Source organism: Rhododendron vialii, chromosome 4a (assembly GCF_030253575.1).
Source record: "Rhododendron vialii isolate Sample 1 chromosome 4a, ASM3025357v1".
NCBI classification, from domain to species: domain Eukaryota; kingdom Viridiplantae; phylum Streptophyta; class Magnoliopsida; order Ericales; family Ericaceae; genus Rhododendron; species Rhododendron vialii.
The window spans coordinates 9987297-10013604 of NC_080560.1; the positions used below are offsets into that span (position 1 = coordinate 9987297).

Sequence of the window (26308 nt, forward strand, 5' to 3'; positions counted from 1 at the left end):
TGCCGCCTCCAGCCGCCACAGGTGGAACATAAGGAGAACCCAAGGCAGATGCAACCGTTCTAAAGGGTTTCACAGTTGCTGTGGGTGTTGCATCTGCATTGTTTGCTGTGTATGGAGCAGGAGATGAAATCAGATTTCACCACACCCCTACCGGACCCTCTAATTACCCCCATTAAAGTACCCCCTGAGCTGTTACTCACAGGCCTTGGCCTAACCTCAGCCTCCAAACTAACCGACTGAACAGCAATTGTGGTTGGAGTAAACCCAGAACTAGTTACAACATTCTCCTTCATACTGGCAGATTCCATTTTGTACCTACTCTTTGTGAAAACTCCAGCAACAGAATTAGACCTGTCTTCAGCTGAAACAGATGGCTGATTTTCCTCGATCGCAATGCGTGGCGCTTGCCCTTCATGGCTCCTCTGCTTCCACAACGTTAACACATTACTCATTTTCTTCTTGTTGGCCAGAATACTGCTCTTTAAAGCAAGCCTAATCTCTTTCAGCTTCTCCTTCTCTTTCTTTTGCGCAGCTATTGCTGCATTGGCAGCGGCCTGAACGACATCTGGCAATGACAACACAGCCTTGTCACTTGATGAAGTTATCATAGCAGCTGGAGCAGAAATAACAACTTTCCTACTGGCGGTAACAACATAATTTGGTATTCTTTCGATCAGCAAACTCAGCAGTATGTCCCTTGCTCTGACCAGAGCGACAGCAAAACATATGGAAAATAAACTGAATCAACCTTTAAACCAGGCAAAGGAAGCTCATCAGCTTCAAGGGATCCTGAGAAAGTGTTCCTCATAGCCCAAGAGGCCATCTCATGAGCAAGGGAATGGGCTTGTCTAGGGATATAAGACTTATGGCACTCTAGTTTACAATACCAAAAAGTAAATAGTATTGCAATTAAACCAGGATCAGTGACTTGTTTCCAACCTCTCATAGTGAAATCTATGACGCATGGGTAATGTCCAAACCTTAGTCGCACAAAGCCGGAGCGGATGAGGGAGTGGAAGTGGAGGTGGGAGCAGGAAAATAATGTAGCATAGAGTATTCACTTTAAAAGTACAATCATTTTAGGAAGTAAAAATATGGGCCAAGTCCTCCATAAGTGTAAGAAATTGGCTAGTGCTACACTATATGGTTTTCTTTTCAAGATACCATGACTTGGGCTAGGTATATGAGTTAATCAAATACCAATTCATAAAGCCAAGTGATAAATCCCTGTTTTTCTATACAAAGATCATACAAAACTCTCATCTTCGTAAGGAGTGAGATCCCATCTCGATGGGAGTAGGCTCCCGTCAAGCTCCTTAGTTGGGAGTGCAAAAGCGGGCACCCAAGGTGGGAGCGGCACCACTTTAGGAGCTCCCTGCAACTAAGGTCCAAATGGAGAAAATCTATTCCTAATGGTTTTCGTTGCTAGTACCATGATTGCACAAAGCAGGAGCGAGGGCTCATGGATTTGTGATCACCTTCTCAATCAAATCTCTTAGTCTAAGAGAAAAAAGCTCATGCTTATTGATTTTGTAGTCAAAGAGAGTTGAGTGAAAACCGCAGGTTCAGGATGTGAAAAGGACATAGAAAGAACAAGGGAACACAACTGAACAATTAGAACAATAGAACATTCAACCAATAGGACTACAGGAGTTTGCTAAACTTCTGACCTGTTATCTAAAACCACCCAACAGTCAAGTGAAGCAAAATACCAGAGTACCCTAGGCCGGCCTGAACCAAAAACAAAAAATGACGTAAAAGCTGAAGATATTTTGAACCTAGGACTTGTAAACCTAGATTATGAAGCTAATACATCCTGCAAGTTAAAGTGAAACAGGAGCCATGATTTGTTCGAGAACTCTTGCGGTTGGATATTCACCATGAGTATTTTGCAGTGGAAATATTAGGATATGGCAGGTACCAAAGTTTCTGGATTCGCACATGCCAACATGGTAACTCTCGAGCTATATCTCCACGGCTTGTCTCAAGACACTTCAAAGAAAACTATAGCCCTAGATTCAATACTTTCTCATTTTTCCCTGAATTGAAGTATTGAACAAAAAACCCACAGATGAGGTGATCTATTTTACTCCTGAGCAATAAAAAGAAAGTTGTCCTGCCATGACTATAATTACCAGCAGACAATTATGGACTACTGAAGCTTATATGGTTTGAAATCCTCATGCATGTTTAACCTTCTATGATGTTAGCAAGCAATTTGTAAAAACGAGCCAACAGAGGTGGTGGAAGATGCTACAAAAATGATAAATTCCACCCATCATAGTTTCACAGCAACAAAGTAGAACAAGTTCAAAGATTTACTAGTCAGTAGCATTAACAAAAAACAGATTAGTCCTAACGACAGACAACAAGAAAAGTACTGCTTTCCAATTCTGCTGTGCTAAGTGATATTGTCCCTTTCAATTGACAAGGCATCTACTATTTATCAATTCATTTAGTCATGTCTGAAAGATGAATGTGAAGAACCCACGGGACTTTCTCCGCACTATTTCACAAACCAAAAGTCACTTTTCCTGAGCCAAATCATTTCTAACTTCAATTCAAAATCAGTTAAAAAATTTCTCAAACCGACTCATAATCATTTCTCACAGATTATGGTTTATATCAAGGTAAATAACAAACTGAATGCCAAAATAGAATGAAGAATAAAAAAAGGAATCACAAACCACCCCTAATAAGCATAACCCAATATAGAATCCCATCCCTCGGTGATTAATCAAAGAGACATGATTTAATCAAAAAAACATGAACAACATCACAATGACATGTCTTTTGAAAAAAATAGGTCAGCTCTTAGTTGCAGGAACTTTCAACTATGCCCACGTTTCTTCGACGGAAACGCGTTTTCGCGTTCCCGTCGAAGGAAACTCCAAGAAACCCGTCCCAATGACGACGGGAACTCGTTCCTTACCTATACGGGAACTTACACCCAAAAAACGGTTGAGAGACTTACGATTCAAGTTGCAATTGGTACCTTTAAAGTTGTTTTGATCTTGTTAGTGAGCACATCTGATATTAACCTTCTAGAGTCATATTAATGCCCTTAACTTTTACGCCTACTTAATATGCACAAGAGCTCTATTATGTAATCATGTGCTACAATAAAAATGTTGAAATATAACTAGAAACTTATAATTTTAATAGTAATATTTTATGTGGTAGAATAATATTTTTATATTGACATTTAACAATATAAAATTCCAAAATATATTTATAATTTTAATAATTTTTCCTAACCGCTCCCAATGGCGCTCCCACACTTCTGTGATCATCCGCTCCCCCGTCCCCGCCCCCGCTTCCACTCCCGTCCCCGCTCCCGCTTGGTGTAACTAAGGATCAGCTCAACTTTATGCTCTTTACGACCAAGTTTCTAATAACGTATTAGTACTATTTGGACAACTGTAAACACATCTCTCTTTTGGCGCTGGAGAACCACATCATAAAAACGAGATCAAGAATGTGAAGAATGAGTTGACATATCCTCTCTAGAAATTAAACGAAGGAATGATACTTTAGTTACTGTATTATAGTTGAAACAGAACTCCCAATCATGCGTAAAGCCACATTAGTGTATGCTCCAGTACACAGTCATCGACCACTTCAATAACATCTAAAGGCTAGCTTAAAAGAGAATGGAAACATCAAAGACCATTAAACATCGAATACATCAAAAGAGGGAAGGTTCGTTGTGATTACCCAGTGACAAAATATGCTACAGAGTATATGAGAATCCATCATACGCAGTGATGACAAAAGATATAGAGCTGAACAAGCATCTTTTACAGCTAGAGACAAAGAAATACATAAATATCCACTGTTGGATCCACATGAAAAGACAATGGCATAGGTTCAACATTGTAAGACATTATCAAACGGGTGATAGACTTTCGATGAATTGAACTGAATATTTGTTAATTTTCCTTGGTGCGTAGTGTGCAATCTCACCTGGGCACAACTCACAAATCACCTTCATTGTCCTGCACTCAAGATTACAGGAAATGACTATGCCTCGGTTGTAGAACACCACTGCGAGATCATTTTCCTTTTTTCCTTTCACAATGCTTATCACATAAATTAAGCAACTACTTTTATTCGGCAATACTAAGGACGTTAGATCTACCCGGTCCTTGACAATCCAGTGGAAGTCATCTCTGTCCATCTCAAGAATGCTAAATACCGTAGCATCACGAGAAGGACGTTGAATAAGAAGCAAACGACCACCACATTCTCCAAAATAAAGGATATTTTTGACATTTTTTGAAAGATTAGGGTCTGTGGGCACTCGAGTTACTGTCAGCTCCTCTGAATCCACGTCCAGTCGAGAGTAGACATGCTCGTGCCTCGAGCAATTCCCTCTCCAATGCTCGCAAGTCATCCAAATAATTGCTCCATTCAAAATGGCACTCCGTAAGTGTGTATAGCCAATTGATGGTTAGAGACTCAAGTTCTTCCAAGATGCACATTCGGAAGTGTATATAGCCAATTCCGAAGCATTGACACCATCGCAACTACTAACTTACACAACCTTGTAATATGGTGATTTAATAGGATCGAAAATCAAGTAAGGACGATAATCAGAATACCCTCTAGGTAAAATGCCACTAGGTTTGGGAAGTTGAATGAACTTTTGGGTGGTTAAGTTACAAACAATATAACTCCCATCTCTATCGCAAAACAAAATTAAGCCATTGGAAGAGATACTTGCACTTGTTTGAGATCTTGGTAAAACACCGTCGAGAAAGGAGAAAGTCGGGAGACTAGTGCGGCGGTGGCCTGCGACGGATACAGGAAAAAATTGGTCATTTAAGGGTTTTGTACACACCGGAGACCAGTGGAGTGGGGTTACGGCGGGTGTGGTTGATAGCAAAGTTGGAGTCGGAGATGAGAGAGAGCCAGTGCTTGGATACACACTGGAATTTGATGAGCAGCTTAGCAGGCACTCGTAAAAGTATCTCAGTTAGCAGATCTACGTCGCTCGCGATGATTTCCGCCGCCGGCGAGGGTGATGTGAGAAGTGGCGGGGTTGCTTCTACTACTGGTCAATGCTAGTATCTTTTTAGAATTTAGACATTTCTGATTGTGGATGAAAACCCACGAGAGGACGAGGAGAGTATTTGTATTTGTAACTACCAATAAATGGTCAATTTGAGAGAATTTTTGGGATTGTTCCATTTGCAATTGGAGTGCATCCAAGTCCCACCGATTAAAGGAGCATTTCCCTTTGCAGTTTGGATTTGAAGGGAGGTATTTAAAAATAATGAGTATTAGAGAGATCATGTCAAGGAATTTTGAGACCGTCAAACAAACAAGGTCCCGTTTTTACTCTCACTCAGCTCAGACTGGATCCATACTAATGGTACAAACCACTCATATTTTAGATTTTATCGAGAATATTGATCATGCCAAAAATCAAATTGATTGAATATTGTTTAATATAATTTCAAAACACATGTCGTAGAGCACAACAATATTACAACATCAAACCAGAATCCATTTAAGTTATTTAACCCATATATCTCATGACAAATGTATTTCAATATTATATCAACAAATATCCGATCATCGGATATCCAAAATTATATCACAATATCCGAAAATTTCGAGCAACTTTATAATGTGTACAGTTTGGATCCCAAAAACGGGGCAACTTGTCATTGGAGAGCATCCTTTTATCTACTCATGCATTTTCATTTTTAACCAATAAGTAAAATAAATTAGAGGTAATTCTTGTAATGCAGAGGACTAACAAGATTGCATATAGATTTATAATAAGAAAAATGATTTTGGCACTTCATTTTTTTAAATCATTTTTTTATGATGACACTTTAAAATTTATCTTTTAGTTTGCCTTGCTATGTATAATTTTTACACTAACAGAAAAATTTTGAAGTGTCATTAAAAAGTGGAGTTCTAAAATTATTTGCCTTGTAATAATCATGATTGTAGTCACTTATAACTAAAAAATTATTCATTGTCCATGGGCAACTCCACATTATAGCCCAAACTTTTTCTTCACCACACATTTTGTGTGCTCTACACCAAAAAATGTGTAGACAAAGTGTGGTAAAGAAGAGTTTAAAACACCACCATGTAAGATACTTTACTCCTTTTAAAAAGTAGAGAGTAGAGATCCTTAACTAGGGAGGCAGTAGTTTTTAGTGTCCAATTTTTTTGTTCAGTTTTGGCATTTGTGGGCCTGTCTCAAGCTCACAACAATAATCAAAATCGTTCATTTTTTGAGCTCGTCGAGTTTGTTATTCACGCAAAAATTAGTTTGATCGAACATCGGTAGATATGTGATCGAAACAGATATGTACAAGAAAAATGGGATGGACAACAACTCACAACATTCAATTCAGAAAAGGATGCAATTTTCCATTTTAATTACCACTTTATGCCACCCACTTCTTCTTCCCGCTAATGAGAAATATTCAGTCTCACACTATGGCGAGAGCCAGCTGCGTTAACTTAGAACCATTTCACATATCCAACAACAGCATAGTAAATCAAAAGTATGCAGTATATGAGTTAACACATCCTCTCTCGCAATCAAAACAAATAATTATACTTGCGTAATTGTGCTTCGGTGTCATCACAATTCAAGCAACAAAAGCAATCACCGGGATGCTCTAGTTCAACAGCCAGCGGAAGACACCAATGGCTCTTGATCGGTTCATAACCAGGCTACTATAAAAGAGAATTTTCACATCAAATGATTATAGAAGCATCAGAGGCCAACAACCTAAAAAATACTTCACCTTGGGGACAATTAGAATGTAATTACCGGGCAATGTACTGAAGAAAAAGGACTAATTAAGAGCACACGTCAGGTGTTTAGAGAATTCTAAACAGAAGCGTAGACTGTGATATCCTTATATGACAAGGAAAGACATCACAACAATATACTGTACGCCAATTGCCTATTTGCTAGGAAGCTACCCAATGTTTCGAACTAAGAAGCAGAATAAAAGGTCCATAAAAACCAGTGTAAGAGGACATTACACAAACAGTTGCATATGCTTTCAATAAACGGATATTCAGTTGGCTCCATATTGCAAAGAACATACAGTGCCCCACACTTCAGATTATAGGAAATAGCTTTCCCTGCAACTGTTATAAGTGTAAGTTCAAAACTAGCTTCAAAGAGAATGTAAACATCAACCCAAAAGCTATAACTAATACACCAGCAGAGGGAAGATAACATGTGATTACCATGTGACAAAAGAAGTCATAGGAGAATCCATCATACCTACTGATGACCAAAGATGGTATAGCAACGTAGCAAACAATCCTGATTATAATAACCTAATGTAATCAGAGACAACAAAACATTCACCCTTTGATCCATATATGACAAGGTTATGGCATTTCTTCAAAAAGTAAGGCATCACTCAAACAGGGGATAGACTTTTGATGAATTGATAAGACCTTTCGTGAAGTTCTTTTGCAAGACCGAAATTTGAAATCTCACCAGGAGACAATTCGCAAAGAACCTTCATTGTCCTGTACTCAAGATTACAGGAATAGACTTTGCCCCGGTTGTAGAACACCACTTCGAGATCATTCTCGTTTGCTCCTCTCACAACACTTATCACAGAAATTACACATCTACTTCTATTCGGCAATATTAAGGATGTTAGATCTACCCGGTACCTCACTATCCAGCGGAAGTCATCTCTGTCCATCTCAAACACTTTGAATTCCATAGCATCATTTATAGGAAGTTGAATGAGAAGCAAACGGCCACCACATTCTCCAAAATAAATCACACATGTCGAGAGATTAGGGTCTGGGGGCACTCGAGTTACTGTCAGCTTCTCTGTATCCACATCCAATTGATAGTAGATGTGCTCGCACCTCGAGCAACTCCTCCAAATAATTCCTCCATTCCAAATGACACCGCGTCTGAAGTTGTCAATTCGAGGTTCAAGACTCACGTTCTTCCAAGATGCAAATTCGGAAGTGTATATAGCCAATTGGGAAGCATTGAGGAGGTGAGAACTATTAACTAACACAACCTTGTAATGAGGTGATTTAGTAGGATCAAAAATCAAGTAAGGTTCTTCCATGCAAGAAAGATATCCAGATGAAGTGAAACTAGGTTTGGGAAGTGGTATGAACTTTTGTGTGGTCAGATTACAAACAATGTACGAGTAATTCGTATTTCCGTTGCGACACAAAAATAAGCCATTGGAAGAGTGGCTTACCTTTGAATAATCTCCTGAAATAGCATCACGGAGAAAGGAGAGAGCCGGAAGACTACTAGTTCCGCGGCGGCCACCAAGAGAGAAAGGCGAAAACTGATCCTTTAGGATTAGGGATTTCGACCATTTGGCGCCCACGTATATGCCGGAGACGGGAGGAGTGGGGTTACGGCGGGTATGGTTGATAGCAAAGTTGGAGTCGGAGATGAGAGAGAGCCAATGTTTGGACACACACTTGAATTTGATGAGCGACTTAGCGGGCACTCGTAAAAGTGTCTCAGTTACCAGATCTAAGTTGCTCCCAACGATTGCCACCGCCGGCGAGTATTTTTCCGGCGAATTTGGAGTTGATGTGAGAAATTGCTTCCTTCGTTTCGACATTATCGCCGGTGCAAAATGCAGAAGTGGAATAGGGTTTCAATTTGTTTCGGGCGCCGCTATTCGCAGCCCTCTATTTACTCCCGTAGCCCACTAAATTTCGGTAAATGATTGTTGAAAATCATAAATAACATTTCGGTAAATTGCTGTTGAAAACAAGATTATATTTCGGTAACTATATGTCGAAAATATGTTCAACTTTCGGTAAACAACTGCCGAACATGCATTTTCGGTAAACATCTGTTGAAAAAAATATTATATTTCGGTAATTGGACGCTGAAAATATATCTCAATTTCGGTAACTAGCTGTCGAGTATAATTGAAAATTTTTAACGGGCTATGGGAGTAAATAGAGGGCTGCGAATAGCAGCGCCCTTTGTTTCTCAATGTAGAAAAGGGTAAATTTCACTGACCTCCCCTGGGGTTTCTGACACAAGCAATGACTTCCCCTGAGGTTTCTGAAATTTTACTTCCCTCTCTTACTTTTTCTGATATTGTTAAGATTCCCCATCGGTTAATTTCTCCTGAACGGCGTTAACTTTCTTCATAAATTGACTGACATACCCTTGCCCTTCAATCTCTATGCCTCCAAAGTCCAAACACGCTCTCTCGGTCATGCTTAAAACCCATGCATTTCTTCTCCTGTTCTTTTTGTCACTAGCTACCATATATTGTCATCTTTTTCTTCTTTTTCTCACTAGTAAAAACAGTAAACATTTGTATGGTTAAAAAAATGTGCTTACAAAAATTAAGTGCTTCAATTTTTCATTTAAATGGTCCATTATGCCTCTCCATAGTCAGCCATTGCCTAAGTGAGTTGGTATGTGAAATTACCCTCCTGCCCTCAAAACCAATGCGAAGATCTTTTTTTTTTTTTTTTTTATCCTAAAGGGTCATAATTAATTTTTGACTCTAGAGCTTTCATATGAGAGCCCTAAGAGAGTTGTAGAACAAAATGAAGAATAGATACTTAATTATGAGAACCCTAAAAACAAATATTAATTATGACCCTTTAGAATAAAATGATCATAAAAATATGATCTAATATGATCTACGCACTGGTTCAAACGAATTGAAAATTGGAGCACTTAATTTTTTAGACTGTTTATATATTAAAAAATATGGTTAAAAAATTAAGTGAAATGATAATTCCAAAACTGTTTTTGTTGATGCCAAAACTTTGATGCACAAATAGCTTTGTACCATGTGCAGTGAGTCCATATGAGCCTAGCTTTTAGAAGCTCGGGCTCGGCTCGTTAAGCAAACGAGCTTAGAATTAGGCTCGAGCTCGTTCGTTTATATGTCGAGTCAAGTTTGAAGAGATCATCTCAAGCCGAGTTACGAGCCGCTCGTGAGTGGCTCGGTTTGTTTGCAGCCCTACTTCCAAGTGAGAACTAGTGATTCCCTGTTTTCTTCTTGACCTAGTTCCACACTGCCATGCTTGTTTGATAGTTCATACACATTGCTTGAAAAGCTTGGTCTATTTTTTTTTGCGTAGGAAGGGATCAACGTACAAAGAATTCCCAAGGCAGCTAGCCACGAAGCTCAAACCCTCACCTGTCCACGAAGCTCAAAACACTGGATATATCTTGTTTTTTCAAATGCCCCGCCAAAACCCATTTCTTAGGAGTAATGAGTTCTCCGTGATAACAAGGACCATTATCAAGGATATTCCATGGATTCTTCATTTTCAAATTTGAAACATGGAGAACGCATTGTCTAATGTCATCCCTTCAGTGCATACATTCTTCCGCAAAGTGTCCCAGATGTAAAATAAGAAGGGCAATCTCTTAGTAAGGAACGAAAAGAAAATTTGGTAAGTTCGATGACTAATCACTCGTGCGGCGGAGATTTAAGTGACAAGGGAAGCAAAATCTACAAAGGCACGCCCACCTCAAACACCCAAAAGAGAAAGAATAAAATGCTTAATAAGCAGGATATATTTCACAAACTACCTAAGAAAATAAGACTTTTTTTTCTCTAGGAAATATGAAGATACAGAAAGAGATTGAAAAAGAAAGGTGAAACAATGAAAAAAGAAAAACAGCAAAGCAGTCATCACCCAACTTGGACATGGTCCGGATCCTTCACCTCCAAGTCCAGAACCTTCAATTAAACAAGGCAAAGGAAGCTCATCAGCTTTAAGGTATCCCGAGAAAGTGTTCCTCATAGCCCAAGAGACCATCTAATGAGCAAGGGAATTGGCTTGTCTAGCGATACAAGACTTGTGGCACTAGCTAGTTTACAATACCAAAAAGTAAACAGTAGTGCAATGTAAACCAGGATCAGTGACTTGTTTCCAACCTCTCATAGATAAATCGATGATGCGTGGGTACTGTCCAAATGGAGAAAAACTATTCCTAATGGTCTTGGTTGCTACTACCATGATTACATAAAGCAGGAGTGAGGGCTCGTGGATTTGTGAACACCTTCTCAATCAAATCTCCCAGACGAAGAGGAAAAACTAATGCTTATTGATTTTATTAGGCAAAGAGAGTCAAGTGCAACAGCAGGTTCAGGATGTGGAAAGGACATAGAAAGAACAACAGAACACAGCCGAACTTATAGAACAATAGAACATTCAACTAATTGGGCTACAGGAGTTTGCTAAACTTTTGAACTGTTTATCTAAAACCACCAAACAGTCAAGTGAAACAAAATACCAAAGTACCCTAGGCCCTGAACCAAAAACAAAAAATGACGTAAAAGCTGAAGATATTTTGAACCAAGGACTTGTAAACCTAGATTATGAAGCTAATACGTCCTGCAAGTTAAAGTGAACCAGGAGCGTTGACTTGTTTGAGAGCTCTTGCAGATGGATATTCACCGCGAGTATTTTGCAGTGGAAATATTAGGATATGACAGGTACCAAAGTTTCTGGATTCGCACATGCCAACATGGTAACTACCGAATTATATTTCCAAGAGACTTCAAAGAAAACTGTAGCCTTAGATTCAATACTTTGTCGTTTCTTCCCTGAACTGAACAACCACCCACAGATGGGGTGATCTATTTTACTCCTGAGCAAAAAAAGAAAAGAAAAGTGTGCTGCCATGACTATGATGACCCACCGACATTTATGGACTACCAAAGCTTATAGGGTTTGAAATCCTCACGCATTTTTAAGCTTCTATGATGTTAGCAAGCAATTTGTAAAAAAGAGCCAACAGAGGTCGTGGAAGATCTACAAAAATGACAAACTCTACCCATCATAGTTTCAGCAACAGTAGAACAAGTTCGAAGATTTAGTAGTCAGTAGTATTAACAAAAAACAGATTAGCTCTGACAACAGACAACAAGAAAAGTATTGCTTTCCAATTCTGCTATGCTAAGTGATGTTGTCCTTTTCAATCTACAAGGCATCTACTATTTATCAATTCATTTTGTCCTGTATGAAAGATGGATGTGAAGAAGCCACGGGTCTTACTCCACACTATTTCACAAACCAAAAGCCACTTTTCCTGAGCCAATCGTTTCTAAATTCAATTCACAATCGGTTTGCAATTTCTCAAACCAACTTATAATCATTTCTCACAGAGATTATGGTTTATATCAAATCCCACAGCACGTATTTCTCAAATTGTCCTAGAGATGTCAAGGTAAATAACAAACTGAACAAAATAGAATGAAGAATAAAGAAAAGGAATCACAAACCACCACATAATAAGCATAACCCTATATAGCATCCCATCAGAGAGACATGATTTAATCTTACAAACATGAACAACATCACAATGATGTCTTTTGAAAAAAAAAAGGCAACTTTATGCTTTTTATGTCCAAGTTTCTAATAACGTATTAGTACTATTTGAACAACTGTAAACACATCTCTCTATTGGCACTAGAGAACCACATCATGACAATGAGATCAAGAATGTGAAGGGAATGAGTTGACATATCCTCTCTAGTAATTAAACGAAGGAATGACACTTTAGGTACACTATTATAGTGGTTGAAACAGAACACCCAATCATGTGTAAAGCCACATTAGTGTATGCTCCAGTACAGAGTCATCGACCACTACAGTAACATCTAAGGGCTAGCTTAAAAGAGAATGGAAACATCAAAGACCATTAAACATCGAATACATCAACAGAGGGAGGTTCGTTGTTATTACCGAGTGACAAAAGATGTTATATGAGAATCCATCATACGCAGTGATGACAAAAGATATTAGAGCTGAACAAGCACCTTTTACAGCTAGAGACAAAAAAATAAAAAATATCCACCATTGCAGCCACATGAAAAGATAGTGGCAAAGGTTCAACATTGTAAGACATCACTTAAACAGGTGATAAACTTTCGATGAATTGAAGATAATTTTTGTCAAGTTCCCCTGGTGCGTAACTTGCAATCTCACCAGGGCACAACTCACAAATCACCTTCATTCTCCTGCACTCAAGATTACAGGAAATGACTTTGCCCCGGTTGCAGAACACCACTGCGATATCATTTTCCATTGTTCCTTTCACAATGCTTATCACTGAAATTACGCAACTACTTCTATTCGGCAATATTAAGGACTTTAGATCTACCCGGTCCTTGACAATCCAGCGGAAGTCATCTCTGTCCATCTCAAGAATGCTAAATTCCGTAGCAGCATGAGAAGGAAGTTGAATACGAAGCAAACGACCACCGCATTCTCCGAAATAAAGCATATGTTTCGAAAGACTAGGGTCTGAAGGCACTCGAGTTACTGTCAGCTTCTCTGTATCCACGTCCAGTCGAGAGTAGGTGTGCTCGTGCCTCGAGCAATTCCCCCTCCAATCCTTGCATCTCATCCAAATAATTGCTCCATTCCAAATGGCACTATATATGGAGGTCTCAATTGATGGTGAGAGACTCGAGTTCTTCCAAGACGCACATTCGGAAGTGTAAATAGCCAATTGGGAAGCATTAAAATGACTAGAACTATTGACCAACACAACCTTGTAACATGGTGATTTCGTAGGATCGAAAATCAAGTAGGGAAGATAATGAGAATACCCTCCAGGTAAAATGCCACTAGGTTTGGGAAGTTGTATGAACTTTTGGGTGGTTAAATTACAAACAATATAACTCATATCTCTATCGCAAAACAACATTAAGCCATTGGAAGAGATACTTGCACTTGTTTGAGATCTTGGTAAAACACCGTCGAGAAAGGAGAGAGTGGGGAGACTAGTGCGGTGGTGGCCGGAGACGGAGACTGGTAAAACATGGTCATTTAAGGGTTCTGTAAGGCGCCAAACGGAGTGTAAGTATATGCCGGAGACCAGTGGAGTGGGGTTGCGGCGGGTGTGGTTGATAGCAAAGTTGGAGTCGGAGATGAGAGAGAGCCAGTGCTTGGATACACACTTGGATTTCACGAGGGGTTTTACTGGCACCCGTAAAAGTATCTCAGTTAGTAGATCCACATTGCTCGCGATGATTTCTGCCGCCGGCGGATGTTGCGGGTTGTTTCTACTACTGGTCGATATCTTTTTCGACATTTTCCGATTGTGGATGAAAACCCACAAGAGGATGAGGAGGGTATTTGTATCTGTAACTAAAATGGTTTCAATTTGAGAGATTTTGGGTGCAATTAAATCCAAGTCCCACCAACTAAGGGAACATTTTTCGATTTGAATTTTGGAGGATTTTGAGAATAAGGGGCGGAGAGTGATAAATGAAAAAAATTTATTAAAGACCGTGACAATAGATTTTGAAACCGCAAGACGAACACGGCCCCGTCTCTACTTTCCCTCTTCTCCTCTCCTGTTTATGAAGAAACTGGACCTATGCTAATGGTACAAACCATTACATTTTAGTTTTTGTGAAAAATATTGGTCACGTCGAAATCAGATTGATTAGATATCATTTCATATGATTTCGAAATACATTTGCCGTGGAGCATAACAAGATTATAATGCCAAATCAAAACCCATTTAAGTCATTTAACCCATATATTTCTAGACAAATGCATTTCGAAATTATATCAATAAATATCCAAGCCATCCTGATTTTTCAAATTTATCGAATATCCAAAATTAACCAAAATTATATCTGACGAATATCCGAAATTATCGAGCAAATTTATAATGTGTACAGTTTGGGTCATCAAACTAGCCCTGGGAGGAGACAAACGGAGCAACTTGACAGTGGAGAGCATCCTTTTGTCCACTCATGCTTTTTCATTTTCAACCAATAAGTAAAATAAATTAGAGGTAATTCTTGTGATGCAGAGGACTAACAAGATTGCATATAGATTTATAATAATCATAATTGTAGTCACTTTTATCAGAAAAATTATTCATTGTCCATGGGCACCTCCAGGTGGTATCCCAAACTCTTTTTTCACCACACATTATGTGGTGGAGACATTTATGTGATTTCCACCACAAAATGTGTAGACAAAAGTGTGGTAGAGCTGTAGAGAAGAATTTAAGACACCACCTCATGGGACACTGAATAATTACTTCTTTCAAAAAATACGGAGCAGAGGTCCGTAACTAGGGAGGCTCCCATCTAGTTTTTAGTGTCCAATTTGCTGTTCAGTTTTTTGACATTTGTGGGCCCATCTCTAGCTCACGACAATGATCCAAATCATTTATTTCGTAGAGCTTATTGGATTTTTCATTTACGCAAAAATTGGCATGATAAAACATCAGTAGATATGTGATCAGAACAGATATATGTACAAGAAATGGGATGGAAAGCGACTCACAACATTCAATTCAGAAAAGGACGCAATTTTCCATTTTAATTACTCCCTCCGTCCATTTTTTTTGTGTTTAATATTCCATTTTGAACTGTCCTTTAATAAGTGTCCATTTTGTAAAGTTATGGGGGGTAAAAGTTGATATATTGTCTATTTTGTCCCTAAAAATAGATTTTATTTTGAAAAGTTAGTGAGTAAAAGTGTAATGATGATGGGTAAGTAGGGAAAGTGAAGGAAAAAATTGATGTGAAAGGTGTAATAATGATGTCTTTTTAATAAGTTGGAGTTACGAAGCAGGATACTTAAAAAGGGACGGAGGGAGTACCACTTTATGCCACCCACTTCTTCTTCCCGCTAAATGAGAAATATTCAGTCTCGCCAGACCATTTCATATATCCACCAACAGCATAGTAAATCAAAAGCATGCAGTACATGAGTTAACACATCCTCTCTCTCAATCAAAACAAATAATTATACTTGCGTAATTGTGCTACGGTGTCATCACAATTCAAGCAACAAAAGCAATCACCGGGATGCTGTAGTTCAACAGCTAGGGGAAGACACCAATGGCTCTTCATCGGTTTCATAGCCGGGCTACTATAAAAGAGAATTTTCACATCAAATGATTATAGAAGCATCAGAGGCCAACAACCTAAAAAATACTTCACTTCGGGGACAATTAGAATGTATTTACCGGGCGATGTACTGAAGAAAAAGGACTAAGTAAGAGCACATGCACGTCAGGTGTTAGAGAATTCTAAACAGAAGTACTGTAGACTGTGATATCCTTGTGACAATGAAAGACATCACGACAATATACCAAAACTTCTGTGATGCTCCCAAGTGGTATGGGAGCATCATACTCCCAATGAATTACAGCCCTTGGATTGAAAATAGATAAATCACAGCCCTTAGATCAAAACCAAAAACTAAAAATGGGGTGGTTTTGTTAAAAATGAGGCGGTTTTGATCTAAAAAACGGAGGATTACTTACCATAGAACAGACAACACTTACCATTCACTAAGGCAACACTTACCATTCACTAAGGCAGAACTTACTACACTTGTGTGGTAAGTTCTGCCTTAGTGAATGGTAAGTGTTGCCTTAGTGAATGGTAAGTGTTGTCTGTAATTCATTGGGAGTATGATGCTCCCATACCACTTGGGAGCATCATAGCCTTTGCCCATATGCCAATTGCCTATTTGCTAGGAAGGTACCTAATGTTTCGTGCTAAGAAGCGGAATAAAAGGTCCATAAAAACCAGTGTAAGAGGACATTACACAAACAGATGCATATGCTTTCAATAAACGGATATTCAGCTGGCTCCATTCTGTGAAGAACATCCAGTGCCTCGCACTTCAGATTATAGGAAATAACTTTCCCTGCAACTGTTATAAGTTGTAAGTTCAAAACTAGCTTCACAGAGAATGTTAACAACAAAGACCAAAAGGCTAACAAATACACCAGCGGGAAGATAACACGTGATTACCAAGTGACAAAAGAAGTCACATGAGAATCCATCATACCTATTGATGGCAGAAGATAGTACAGCAACATAGCAAACATTGCTGATTACAATAACCTAAAATATAATCAGAGACAACAAAACCTTCACGCTTTGATCCATTTATGACAAGGTTATGACATTTCTTCCACATGTAAGGCATCACTCGAACAGGGGATAGACTTTCGATGAATTGATAAGACCTTTTGTGAAGTTCCTTTACTTGCGTGAAATCTGAAATGTCACCAGGAGACAACTCGCAAGGCACCTTCATTGTCTTGCACTCAAGATAACAGGAAAACACTTTGCCCCGGTTGTAGAACACCACTTCGATATCATTTTCCTTTGCACTCAAGACTGGCACTCGCAAAAGCATCTCGGTTAGCAGATCTACGTTGCCCACGACGATTTCTACCGCCAGCGAGTGTTTCTCCGGCGAATTTGGGGTTGTTATCAGAAATTGCTTCATTTGTTTCAACATTATCGCCTGTGCATCAATCAATCTATCTATACTATATTACAACCAATTTTTTGTAACTGTAAAAATGTTTAAAGTATATATGCGTGATATTTTAATAACCAGTTACTTGAGCGAACTTGTGCAACTTGGCTATATTTTAATAACCAGTCATGTACGTGTTCATCTATTATTTTCCTGTTAATAACTCCATGCGCACAAATTCCGGAGACCAAATGTGAACAAATGACACATGCAGGTTCATATTTAGTTCCGCATAAATGATTGGAGAAATTCAATTTTCTAAAGAATACTCCATCCGTCCCATTTTTTTAGTCTCAATTGGCACTTTTTGCTGTACCAAAAATATTGTCCCACCTCCAAACCAGAAGGGTTATAGTCAATGAAAGTAAGTTCTATTTTCCCCTTCTACTTTTAGATCAATAGTCCAAACAAAAATTAAAGAAAGCAATCGAACAAAAAGTACATGCAATGATTGAATGGTAGAATGAAAAAATGTGGTGATTAGACATGCTACGATTACATGTTCTCATATAATTGGAATCCCTAAAAGAGACTAAAAATGGGGATAGAGGGGATAAACTCTTAGCTTTCCTTGTAAAAAAATCAATTCTAAAGAATATCGATAAGTGCTAGATTAACACCCCTATGAACATGCATTCCTCCAAAGCTACCTTTTATTATGGTCAACAGCGCATGATAGAGGATTCTCGGTTGACTGGTGTACACAGGGATGTCAAATTAGAGGTTTGTGAATCCCCAAGGCACTTCTTTTTTTTATTAGTAGCACAATTTTTGAAAAGTTTCTTTTAATGGTATCAAATGACTGAGGCAAGAGAATAACTTTTTGTCAATGCAAAGTTCAAGGGTACAACTAGGATTTGGTGAACTACATTTCAAAGGGAACCCTTTGAAGCTATTTGTACACAGGAGGAAATGAAAAGTGCACTGACCTGTTACTTCATTACACATAGTTACAAGAAGCGCAGAAGCGCACTTATTCACAGTTTACCCAGTTTACAGAGGGAAGCAAATCGATCGAAGAGTACAAGTTGTTCTACTGTTTGACCACTAGAGTTCCAGTTCCCATGGTAAAAAAAAAATATTATAAGAAAAAGCCATAACCATAGCCAATGTCATTAGAAGAAAGTTAAGGAGGGCGATTGAGACCCTTGGACCGTTCTACTTTCTTCCCCCAGTGGAGGGGGTGGTGGTTATAGTGTTGGCTCTAGAAGTGATGTGTGGATTGTGGTGATATCAATTGTTGTTTTCTTGGTGGTGGTAGTGAGGGAGGCGACAACGGTGGTGGGGTCATAAAAATGCATGTTTATGTTTTTCCATTAGATCAATTTTTCACATAGAAACTTGTCATAGATACATTGTTTTACCTCACTAAACAATACAGAACTACGAAGGCTAACATATCACATATATCGCCGGCCATATTTTACTTTTTCTTTCTTAAGTCTTAACTGAATTTAAATGGAAAATGACATGTATGTTTCCGTAATATGTAGCCACCAGGGAAGTGAGTGACATGTGAAGCGATGGAGGTGTGGGGAAGAGATGGTGGGCAAACTAGAGGGACTATTTCTAAAATTACACATAAAAGAAGTATACGGTCAAACAATGAGGGGTAGTTACGGTCAATAAATTAGTAGTTACCATTACAAGAAACAATAATTTGAGGTGTAGTTAGGTGAAAAAATGAGAGATTGGTTTGGTGGTTTGAAATTTGGACCAAGGTTGGACAATGCCGAGATTCAACTCCAGATAGCTCCTTATTGGGGTTAAACATACTCCTAACATCACCTACGTGTGCAGATATGACGGGCTACCATACTCGCACTTCATTTCTTGAAAACTATTGATTTAGCTCAGAGAAGTTGGGGTTTTTTTTGTCTCTGCCTCATTAAGACGAGTCTCGAGCTCTTCATTTCTTGAAAACTATTGAATCTCCCATTCACCAATTATGATCTGCTTTATTTTTTCTTTCATGCTTAATCTTGACTAAGTGATTTTTTTGAGTTCTACTAGCAGTGTGAAATTGATCCAATACAAGGATTAGCTTGACAAAAGTAGCATGAAAACCCCCATTTTGTTTCTTATAATTCCTTTAGTTCTGCTCCAAGAAGGTAAGAACTAACCTAACACATTCAACCCACCGGCCGGGAAGATCAAATGGTAAGAAGCTTTCTGTGGTTACATAAACTCAATGTTTCCACAATAGATTTTTGAAGCACCATAGGTTTCCCATTTCTGTAATTCGTAACTAGTGTCGTTCCCGTTCGATGCACGGGACAAACAACAAATTTGTATGAGCTCGATATTTTGTAGTGGAGCCACACAAATATTTGTCTCGTGCATCGAACGGGAACGACGCTAGTTGACAGAAAAGGAACCCGGGGTGCCTGTTGTTCCTGCCTCAGGAACAACATGAGTGTTGGGCCAATCCTGGCCGTCATGAGTGTTGGGCCAATCCTGGCCGTCCATGGTCGGCAATGGACGACTTAGATTGCAAGAAATATTAAATCAAATTAAATTACTTCAAATAAAATTAAATCAAATTAATTTGTAACAAAAAAATCAAATATTATACCTGTTCAATGCATGGGATAAAAAAATTAACATTAGTTTTTTTTTTCAACCCTGCGTATTGAATGGGCACAACGCTAGTAATAAAAAATACTCTGTATTTTTTTGGTCTCATGTTCGATGCACGCTAGTATTAGTCTCATTCTGCACACTAAAAGACATCTGCGTGGTGTAAAATGGATTTGAAGTACCACATGACAGTATCCCTGCTAGGGCATAGAATAATTTTTTTTCCTAAGCTTCTCTCTCCCTCTCTCACGTCCCCCCTCTTTCTCTCTCTTCCCCTCCCCCCATTCCCACGTTTTTCTCTCTTTAATTTAAAAAAAAAAAAAAACCTCTAAATTCTAAGAATTTAGGATTGAGAGTTGGAAGCTTTTTGACTTTCAATTACATTTCCTTAGTATATAGATAGATAGATAGATAGATGAACAAAAAATACCGACCACATTTTAAGAAACCGCCCTCTCGTTTGTGTTTCAATAAAATTGATCAAGGTCCAAGCACGTGTGATTCCGAATTGAATAATCAAAACAATAACTTTGCACTAAGTTTCTCATCTCTCTTCTTCTTCTTCTTCTTTTTTTAAGGGAAATGGATCCTCTCCGGTTCAAGGTTTGGAGAAGAGTTTTTGAACAAATCCGAACTATTCTTTGTATATACAGGGAGAGCATCACTTTGGTGTCTCTCATTTTTTAAGCCCTGTCACAAATGTGATTTTCATAATTGCCCCTCCAAAAAATAAGTTACTCCATTTATGACTATTATTAACTTACCATTAAATAGTTATTATGGGCAAAATATGGAATAATCAATTTAAAACCAGCTATCATAGCTACCACCCCACGATTTTGTTAGCTCATTCAACTAATAATCATCATACTTCATAATCCAAAAGACCAAAGGTTAGATAAGTTCTCTCACACTTACCACGAGTTCTATTACCTAGCTAGTCGCTTTGTAAGTAGCCCGGACACAACACCGAAACGACATATACAGGCGGACATAACATGGATACATACTTGTAGTTCAACCTATGAAGAGCTCTTCTTTCAAACAAACCATTTTCAGAAACATTGCAACAAAAAACAAAAGTTACAAAACTATTTGATCTCATTGAGCTAACAAACTTGCAACAAAAACAAAAACTCCACTCCTTCAAATAATTTGAAGAACCTCTTCGACATTTTCAACACATAAATTCCCATGCTTCATCAAGTAATAAGTACATGCAATAGTAGATTGCAATGGCGCACACTAGTTGTTCTCTTTGCTGTGACTGTCAAAATCAAGATGCAATGTAATGGGTAAGGGTCCAATCTACTTTCATTGCAGTAAGTTCAATTGGAAAAAGTCAACAAAGGATGCCAAATAACTAACAGAGAAAGATATAAACTTTATATTGTAGTATTTAGTTCGTAAACAAAACATCAGCTCCTTTTACTCTAACATAGTGAAAACAAACATAGGGAAATGCAAACAATAATTAGGAGATATGATACCTAAAAAGCAAGGTAACCTCAAATGAATCACTGGCACCACAATTTAACATCATACTCACGCTGGACAGTGCAATTGATAAGTGTAAACTCCTTGGATATGGGTTGCGCACACAAATTTATTTTTCCAACAAGAATGTGGATGACACAAGGACACGCTAGGGGTTGTAAAGCAACATATTAAGATGCTTGAGCACATTCGTTTACTACCTGAGCTGAAACCTCAGCTCAAACTTGGTTTGACAAAAGCAACTTTAGCTCAGCTCGTTACTAGATAATCAAGCTCGAGATCCGCTTGAAGTGACATGCATAGAGCATTTGACAAATAGACTAAGATAAGAGCCAAGGGAAAACCATGAACTTCAGGTTTGGAAAAGTAAAATAAACTTATGGAGACAAAAAGGGAGAAATTAAACATAGAACAACATGTACTAATACATTTCTAAGATATGCGTAAGAGATAACCTAATTAGTATAATCAGCCACACATCTCATACTTACCGGTACATACTATAGCAATGGAAGGATTACCTTTTGTTGGTGAGGGCACTGACAAAATGTTGAGAATCTGGGTGCAGACATGGTTTTAAGTAGTGATTTACTTTCAGTCTCCAAGGAAGAACAAGTAATTTTGTTTCCCAAATATTTGCTTAGACCAGCATTCTTCAAAATTGTTGCTCTGTCATCTTCATGCTTTGCTCCTTTGGAGTTTGGAAGCATAGCATCGCAAAGGAATCAACTGCCCCTATAAGACACCATTTCATGGCTTCACTAAAACTAGGGATTCCATGAAAGTATCAGCGGCAAATGCATCAGAACTACTGGTATATCCAGTATTTGTCAAAGTTTTGGTCTCACAGTCGTAACAGCGTAGCCTTCTGTGATTGTCACTCATTGATAGCAGAACTTCACCATTTTTCCTAAATCCTACCATCTGGTACAACACTCCTGGAGGATTAATATTGTATAATTTAGCCCAAGATTCTGCAACTCCGTATTCTTTCATCACCCATATGCAACAAGAACCCTCCTCCGGTTGTCCATAATATAACACCGCCACTGATTCTCCATATGGCATAATGCCCAGGCATGATGGGCTTTGACTGACAAGAGCGGCAGGCATCATCATCACTGAGAACGCTTGAGAACCCATATTGAACAACATTATCAAACTGGTTAGACCATTCACTACTCTCCTGTCAAATGCAATCCAATGTATGGCTCCATTAACAAAAGCCTGTAAGCAATTAAAACGCGCAATGTGATGTGGATGACCAACAGTAGTGATGGACCTCCATGATCCTGTGGCTTGGGTGTAAAGCTCAACCTTGGAAGGAAATTTTCCTAGCTCTATATCCACCTTCTCGTCATAGACAATAAACACCAACATGTACTCATGCGTAGTGGGGTGGTGTTTGTACCACAATTAAGATTTCTATTTTTACCCGTCGATTAGGTGACACGTGGCAAGGGTAAATATGAACAAATGTGAGGATAGAATGGACTTGACTTAATGATTCGGAATAGAGGTGAATCGATGGTGAAATTATAAACAGTCTAGTCCATCGATTGACCTACACGTGGCGTATCCTGATGGCACTTTGGACCGTCGATCGAGTGACAGGTGTCACATGAGCGTGGATCCCATGATTCCACGATTGAAGAGGATGGACCGTCGATCAAGTGACAGGTGTCACAGTCTGGTCCCTCTGTCACCCGTCGATATTGACAGAGGGGTGATTTAAAACTAGTTCATTATTCACTTGGGTTACGTTAGCACTTCACCCAAATGAATAAGGGGGGCATTGTTTGGACCATATTTCACCGCCTGTCGATAATCGACCGAAAGGTGGCAATTATGGGAATGCTCCCTATTTTATTATTTCGTATTAATAATATAACTAGTTTTATTTGTTTGTATTTTAATAAAGTGCAGGACACTTGTCATCGTCCTACACACTTTGAAGTTGAAGAGAAGTTATTTTGACAAGTGGCATGCTCCTACACACTTTGAAGTTTGTGGGAAGTTATTTGGACACTTGGAAGATGATGAAGAGTAGTGAAAAGTTAGGAAGTTATTTCCTGCACATTGTATTTTCTATAAATAGCCTCTTTTGGCTTCATTGTAAACCCCTTCAAACAAATCAAAGTCTTCACTTTGTTCTTATTTTTGTCTTCCTAGGAGTAGGATTAAATTAACTCCCTTACTTTCAATGGGGATCCGTCCTTTTTGATTGTAAATCTACCTTGGAAAAATAACAAAGTCCATTTGTTATTTTTCTTCCGCTCCACCCCACTTCACTAAACCATCAATTCATTCCGCCCAATCGATGGGTCGATTCCGTTCTTGAAGATTGGCGGGTGACGGTCTTCTTTTACAAGTCAATTCATCACCACCAAAAATAGCATTTGATTCATTCGCCATTTCTTTTCCGGTGAAGTCCTGAAATATGGCAAGGAACCTCAAATTCGTTTGTGGAGATAAGCCGCATTCGCCTTTATTTTTGTTGTTGGCTTTGTTTCCCGAAATCTCCGTCGATTTCGATCGAGGGAAAAATTGGTAAACAGGTGGGCACCAAATCCCAAAACAAACGGTGGAGGAAAAGTTTCTGGCAGAGAGGGCATGGGAAGAGTTACTGATTTCCTAATTAACGGATTCCATAGAATAATACACGGTGACGAAGAGGTATCAACCATACATAGCAACCCATTACAACTACCCACTATTCTTTTATGCCCAAGTGAAGTACTCAAAGGAGACCCCAGTTCGGCAAACTCATCGCCAAATTTCTCATTGCCACGGCACAACAGATAGCGCTCTCTGTCGTCAATAAAGGTGTAAGCCGTAAGGAGAAGGTTTTCGGAGTTTGTTTTGCTGTGGTTGAGGTGTTTGGCGATGAAACTAGGGCTTGTTATAAAGGAATGCCATGTTTTGCATACGGATGTGAATCGAATCAGAGATTCTACGGGCAGTCTTACGAGAATTTCAGCTAAAAGTTCAGTTGGTATATAGTCCGACATTGTTCCTGTAATATTGGTATCGAGACGAGGAAAAAACAAAGAGCCTAGGTTTTTAGAAAGAGGGAAAAGTTGGGCATAAGAACTTACAGAACTTGTGATGATCGACTGAAGCCCTAGGTTTTCGAGCTGGGCTATGATCGTTTGATTCTTCTCAAATTTCAATGATCAAAGACTTACAAGAAGCATAACGGAAGTAGAGAGAGAGAGAGAGAGAGAGAGAGAGAGAGAGAGCGAGGGCGACCGAGCTCTCTTTCGTTTTCCTAACATTTTCGCGTTTATTCGGGCAACTTTTATTTCGCCCCGTGAACTTTTACCCAAATATCCCATAAATATCTATCCTTTATTTTATTTTAATTGAACGCCTGAACTTACAAAACCCTCTAAAAGGCACATGTCGTCTAAATCCGTCCAATTTCTAACAGAAACTATAACATTGAATACACACATACGACGCATCAGAAATTAGGAACGTACTAACTAACCACTAGCCATTGTTCAAATTGAACACCAAACTCACATACTCTAAATTTAGATGTCTTCTAATATATGCATGACTTGAGTTCATTGATTGATGGATATTATATGTTGTATATAATGTTATGCTAGGGACCTTAATCTAATTTAGGAAACCTTGTAGTTTCCCTCCGCCATGAAAATTTAAACACAACATAAGGGAAATATTGGGTAAGCAAAGAGCCTTTGAAACCACCGCTAATTTCATAATGGAAGCGGGCGATCCTTAATCACCCATTTAACTAAGTGGTCCCTTAAAAATATTTCTTACAGAAGAACTCTACAATGAATCGGCTTCTTTGTGTTGACAAGGTGTTTGTTCCTCATGTAGTTTCAACAGCTTTTGTGATCATTGTGATGTCATCATCTTCATTCTTCGATATATACGTGATGTGTTGTCGCGCTCTTCATCAATGTCTTGCTTGTATTTTCATTGGCGACTTCTTCTTCTTTTAGTTTGTATCTGTTCATCTTCTTGAGTCATTGACTGTAATACGACTCTATAGAAGATGAGAACAAAAATATCCTAACTTCCCCAACCTCACCTATTTTCATTCTGCCTGATGCATTGGAGCATGCTTGTGTTAGAGCATCACTAACCCACCTCTATATTTCAATTTAAAAGTGTGGATGTGACATATTGAGAAAATATTTTGTAATTTATTCCTTTTTTCTTCAATTTATTGTACTTTATGAGAGAACTCTAAAGGATAAGGGAACACCACGGAACATATAGAACATGCAATTATTACTAGGACTACAGGAATTTGCTAAACTTCTGAACTCAGCCCTAAGCCTTGAACCAAAAACTAAATATGACTTTGAAAGCTGAAGATATTTTGACACTAACGAAGATAGGACTTGTAACCCTAGGTTATGAAGCTAATACGTCCTGCTAGTTAAGGTGAACCAGGAGCCGTGACTTGTTCCAAGCGGTATGCTATCAATACAACACTTTTTACAATAATATGCACAACATGCTTATGCGGCACTGTATCATTGAACAATGAATGAGATGACTGAAAAAGATGGATGTGAAGAAGCCACAGGTCTTTCTCCGCACTATTTCACAAACCAAAAGCCACTTTTTCCTGAGCCAATCGTCTCTAAATTCAATTCACAATCAGTTTGCCATTTCTCAAACCAACTCATCATATTTCTCACAGATTACGGTTTATATTCAGATCCCACAGCGCGTACTTTTGAAATCTTCCTAGAGATGCCAAGGTAAATAACAAACTGAATACCAAACTAGAATAAAGGCAAAAGAAAAGGAATCATAAAGCACCATCTAATAAGCATAACCCCAGTATAGAATCCCAACTCTCACTATTAACCAAAGAGACATGGTTTAATCTTACAAACATGAACACAATCACAATGACATGTCTCTTGAAAAAATTATGTCAGCTCAACTT

At 38.6% G+C, this 26308-nt stretch overlaps 3 protein-coding genes across 3 annotated transcripts; all 3 read right to left on the minus strand.

Moving 5' to 3' along the window:
* Window positions 1-6783: 6783 nt before the first annotated feature.
* Window positions 6784-8661, minus strand: LOC131321953 (F-box protein At5g07610-like). Its single transcript, XM_058353008.1, has 2 exons — window positions 7234-8661; window positions 6784-7125 (listed from the first exon to the last, which is right to left on the minus strand). The coding sequence occupies exon 1, from the start codon at window positions 8604-8606 to the stop codon at window positions 7413-7415; it is 1194 nt and encodes a 397-aa protein (XP_058208991.1). The 5' UTR covers window positions 8607-8661; the 3' UTR covers window positions 6784-7125; window positions 7234-7412.
* Window positions 8662-12573: 3912 nt separating this feature from the next.
* Window positions 12574-14074, minus strand: LOC131323645 (F-box protein At5g07610-like). The gene is made up of 3 exons (XM_058355493.1): window positions 12904-14074; window positions 12721-12803; window positions 12574-12642 (listed from the first exon to the last, which is right to left on the minus strand). Exons 1-3 carry the CDS (start codon window positions 14072-14074, stop codon window positions 12574-12576), a joined length of 1323 nt encoding a protein of 440 aa, XP_058211476.1.
* An 8042-nt stretch (window positions 14075-22116) lies between these two features.
* On the minus strand, window positions 22117-22746 carry LOC131323646 (F-box protein At4g22390-like). Its single transcript, XM_058355494.1, has one exon. The coding sequence runs from the start codon at window positions 22744-22746 to the stop codon at window positions 22117-22119; it is 630 nt and encodes a 209-aa protein (XP_058211477.1).
* Between the last annotated feature and the right edge of the window lie 3562 nt (window positions 22747-26308).

Excerpts from the sequence above, each read along its gene's own strand:
- LOC131321953 (XM_058353008.1), bottom strand. The coding sequence starts at position 8,606 with ATGTCGAAACGAAGGAAGCAATTTCTCACATCAACTCCAAATTCGCCG.
- LOC131323645 (XM_058355493.1), bottom strand. The coding sequence starts at position 14,074 with ATGTCGAAAAAGATATCGACCAGTAGTAGAAACAACCCGCAACATCCG. Across the intron at positions 12,804-12,903 it reads TTATCTTCAATTCATCGAAA|CTGTAAAAGGTGCTTGTTCA; the intron begins GTTTATCACCTG and ends TTTTGTCTCTAG. Across the intron at positions 12,643-12,720 it reads ATAACATCTTTTGTCACTCG|CCCTTAGATGTTACTGTAGT; the intron begins GTAATAACAACG and ends CTTTTAAGCTAG.
- LOC131323646 (XM_058355494.1), bottom strand. The coding sequence starts at position 22,746 with ATGTTGGTGTTTATTGTCTATGACGAGAAGGTGGATATAGAGCTAGGA.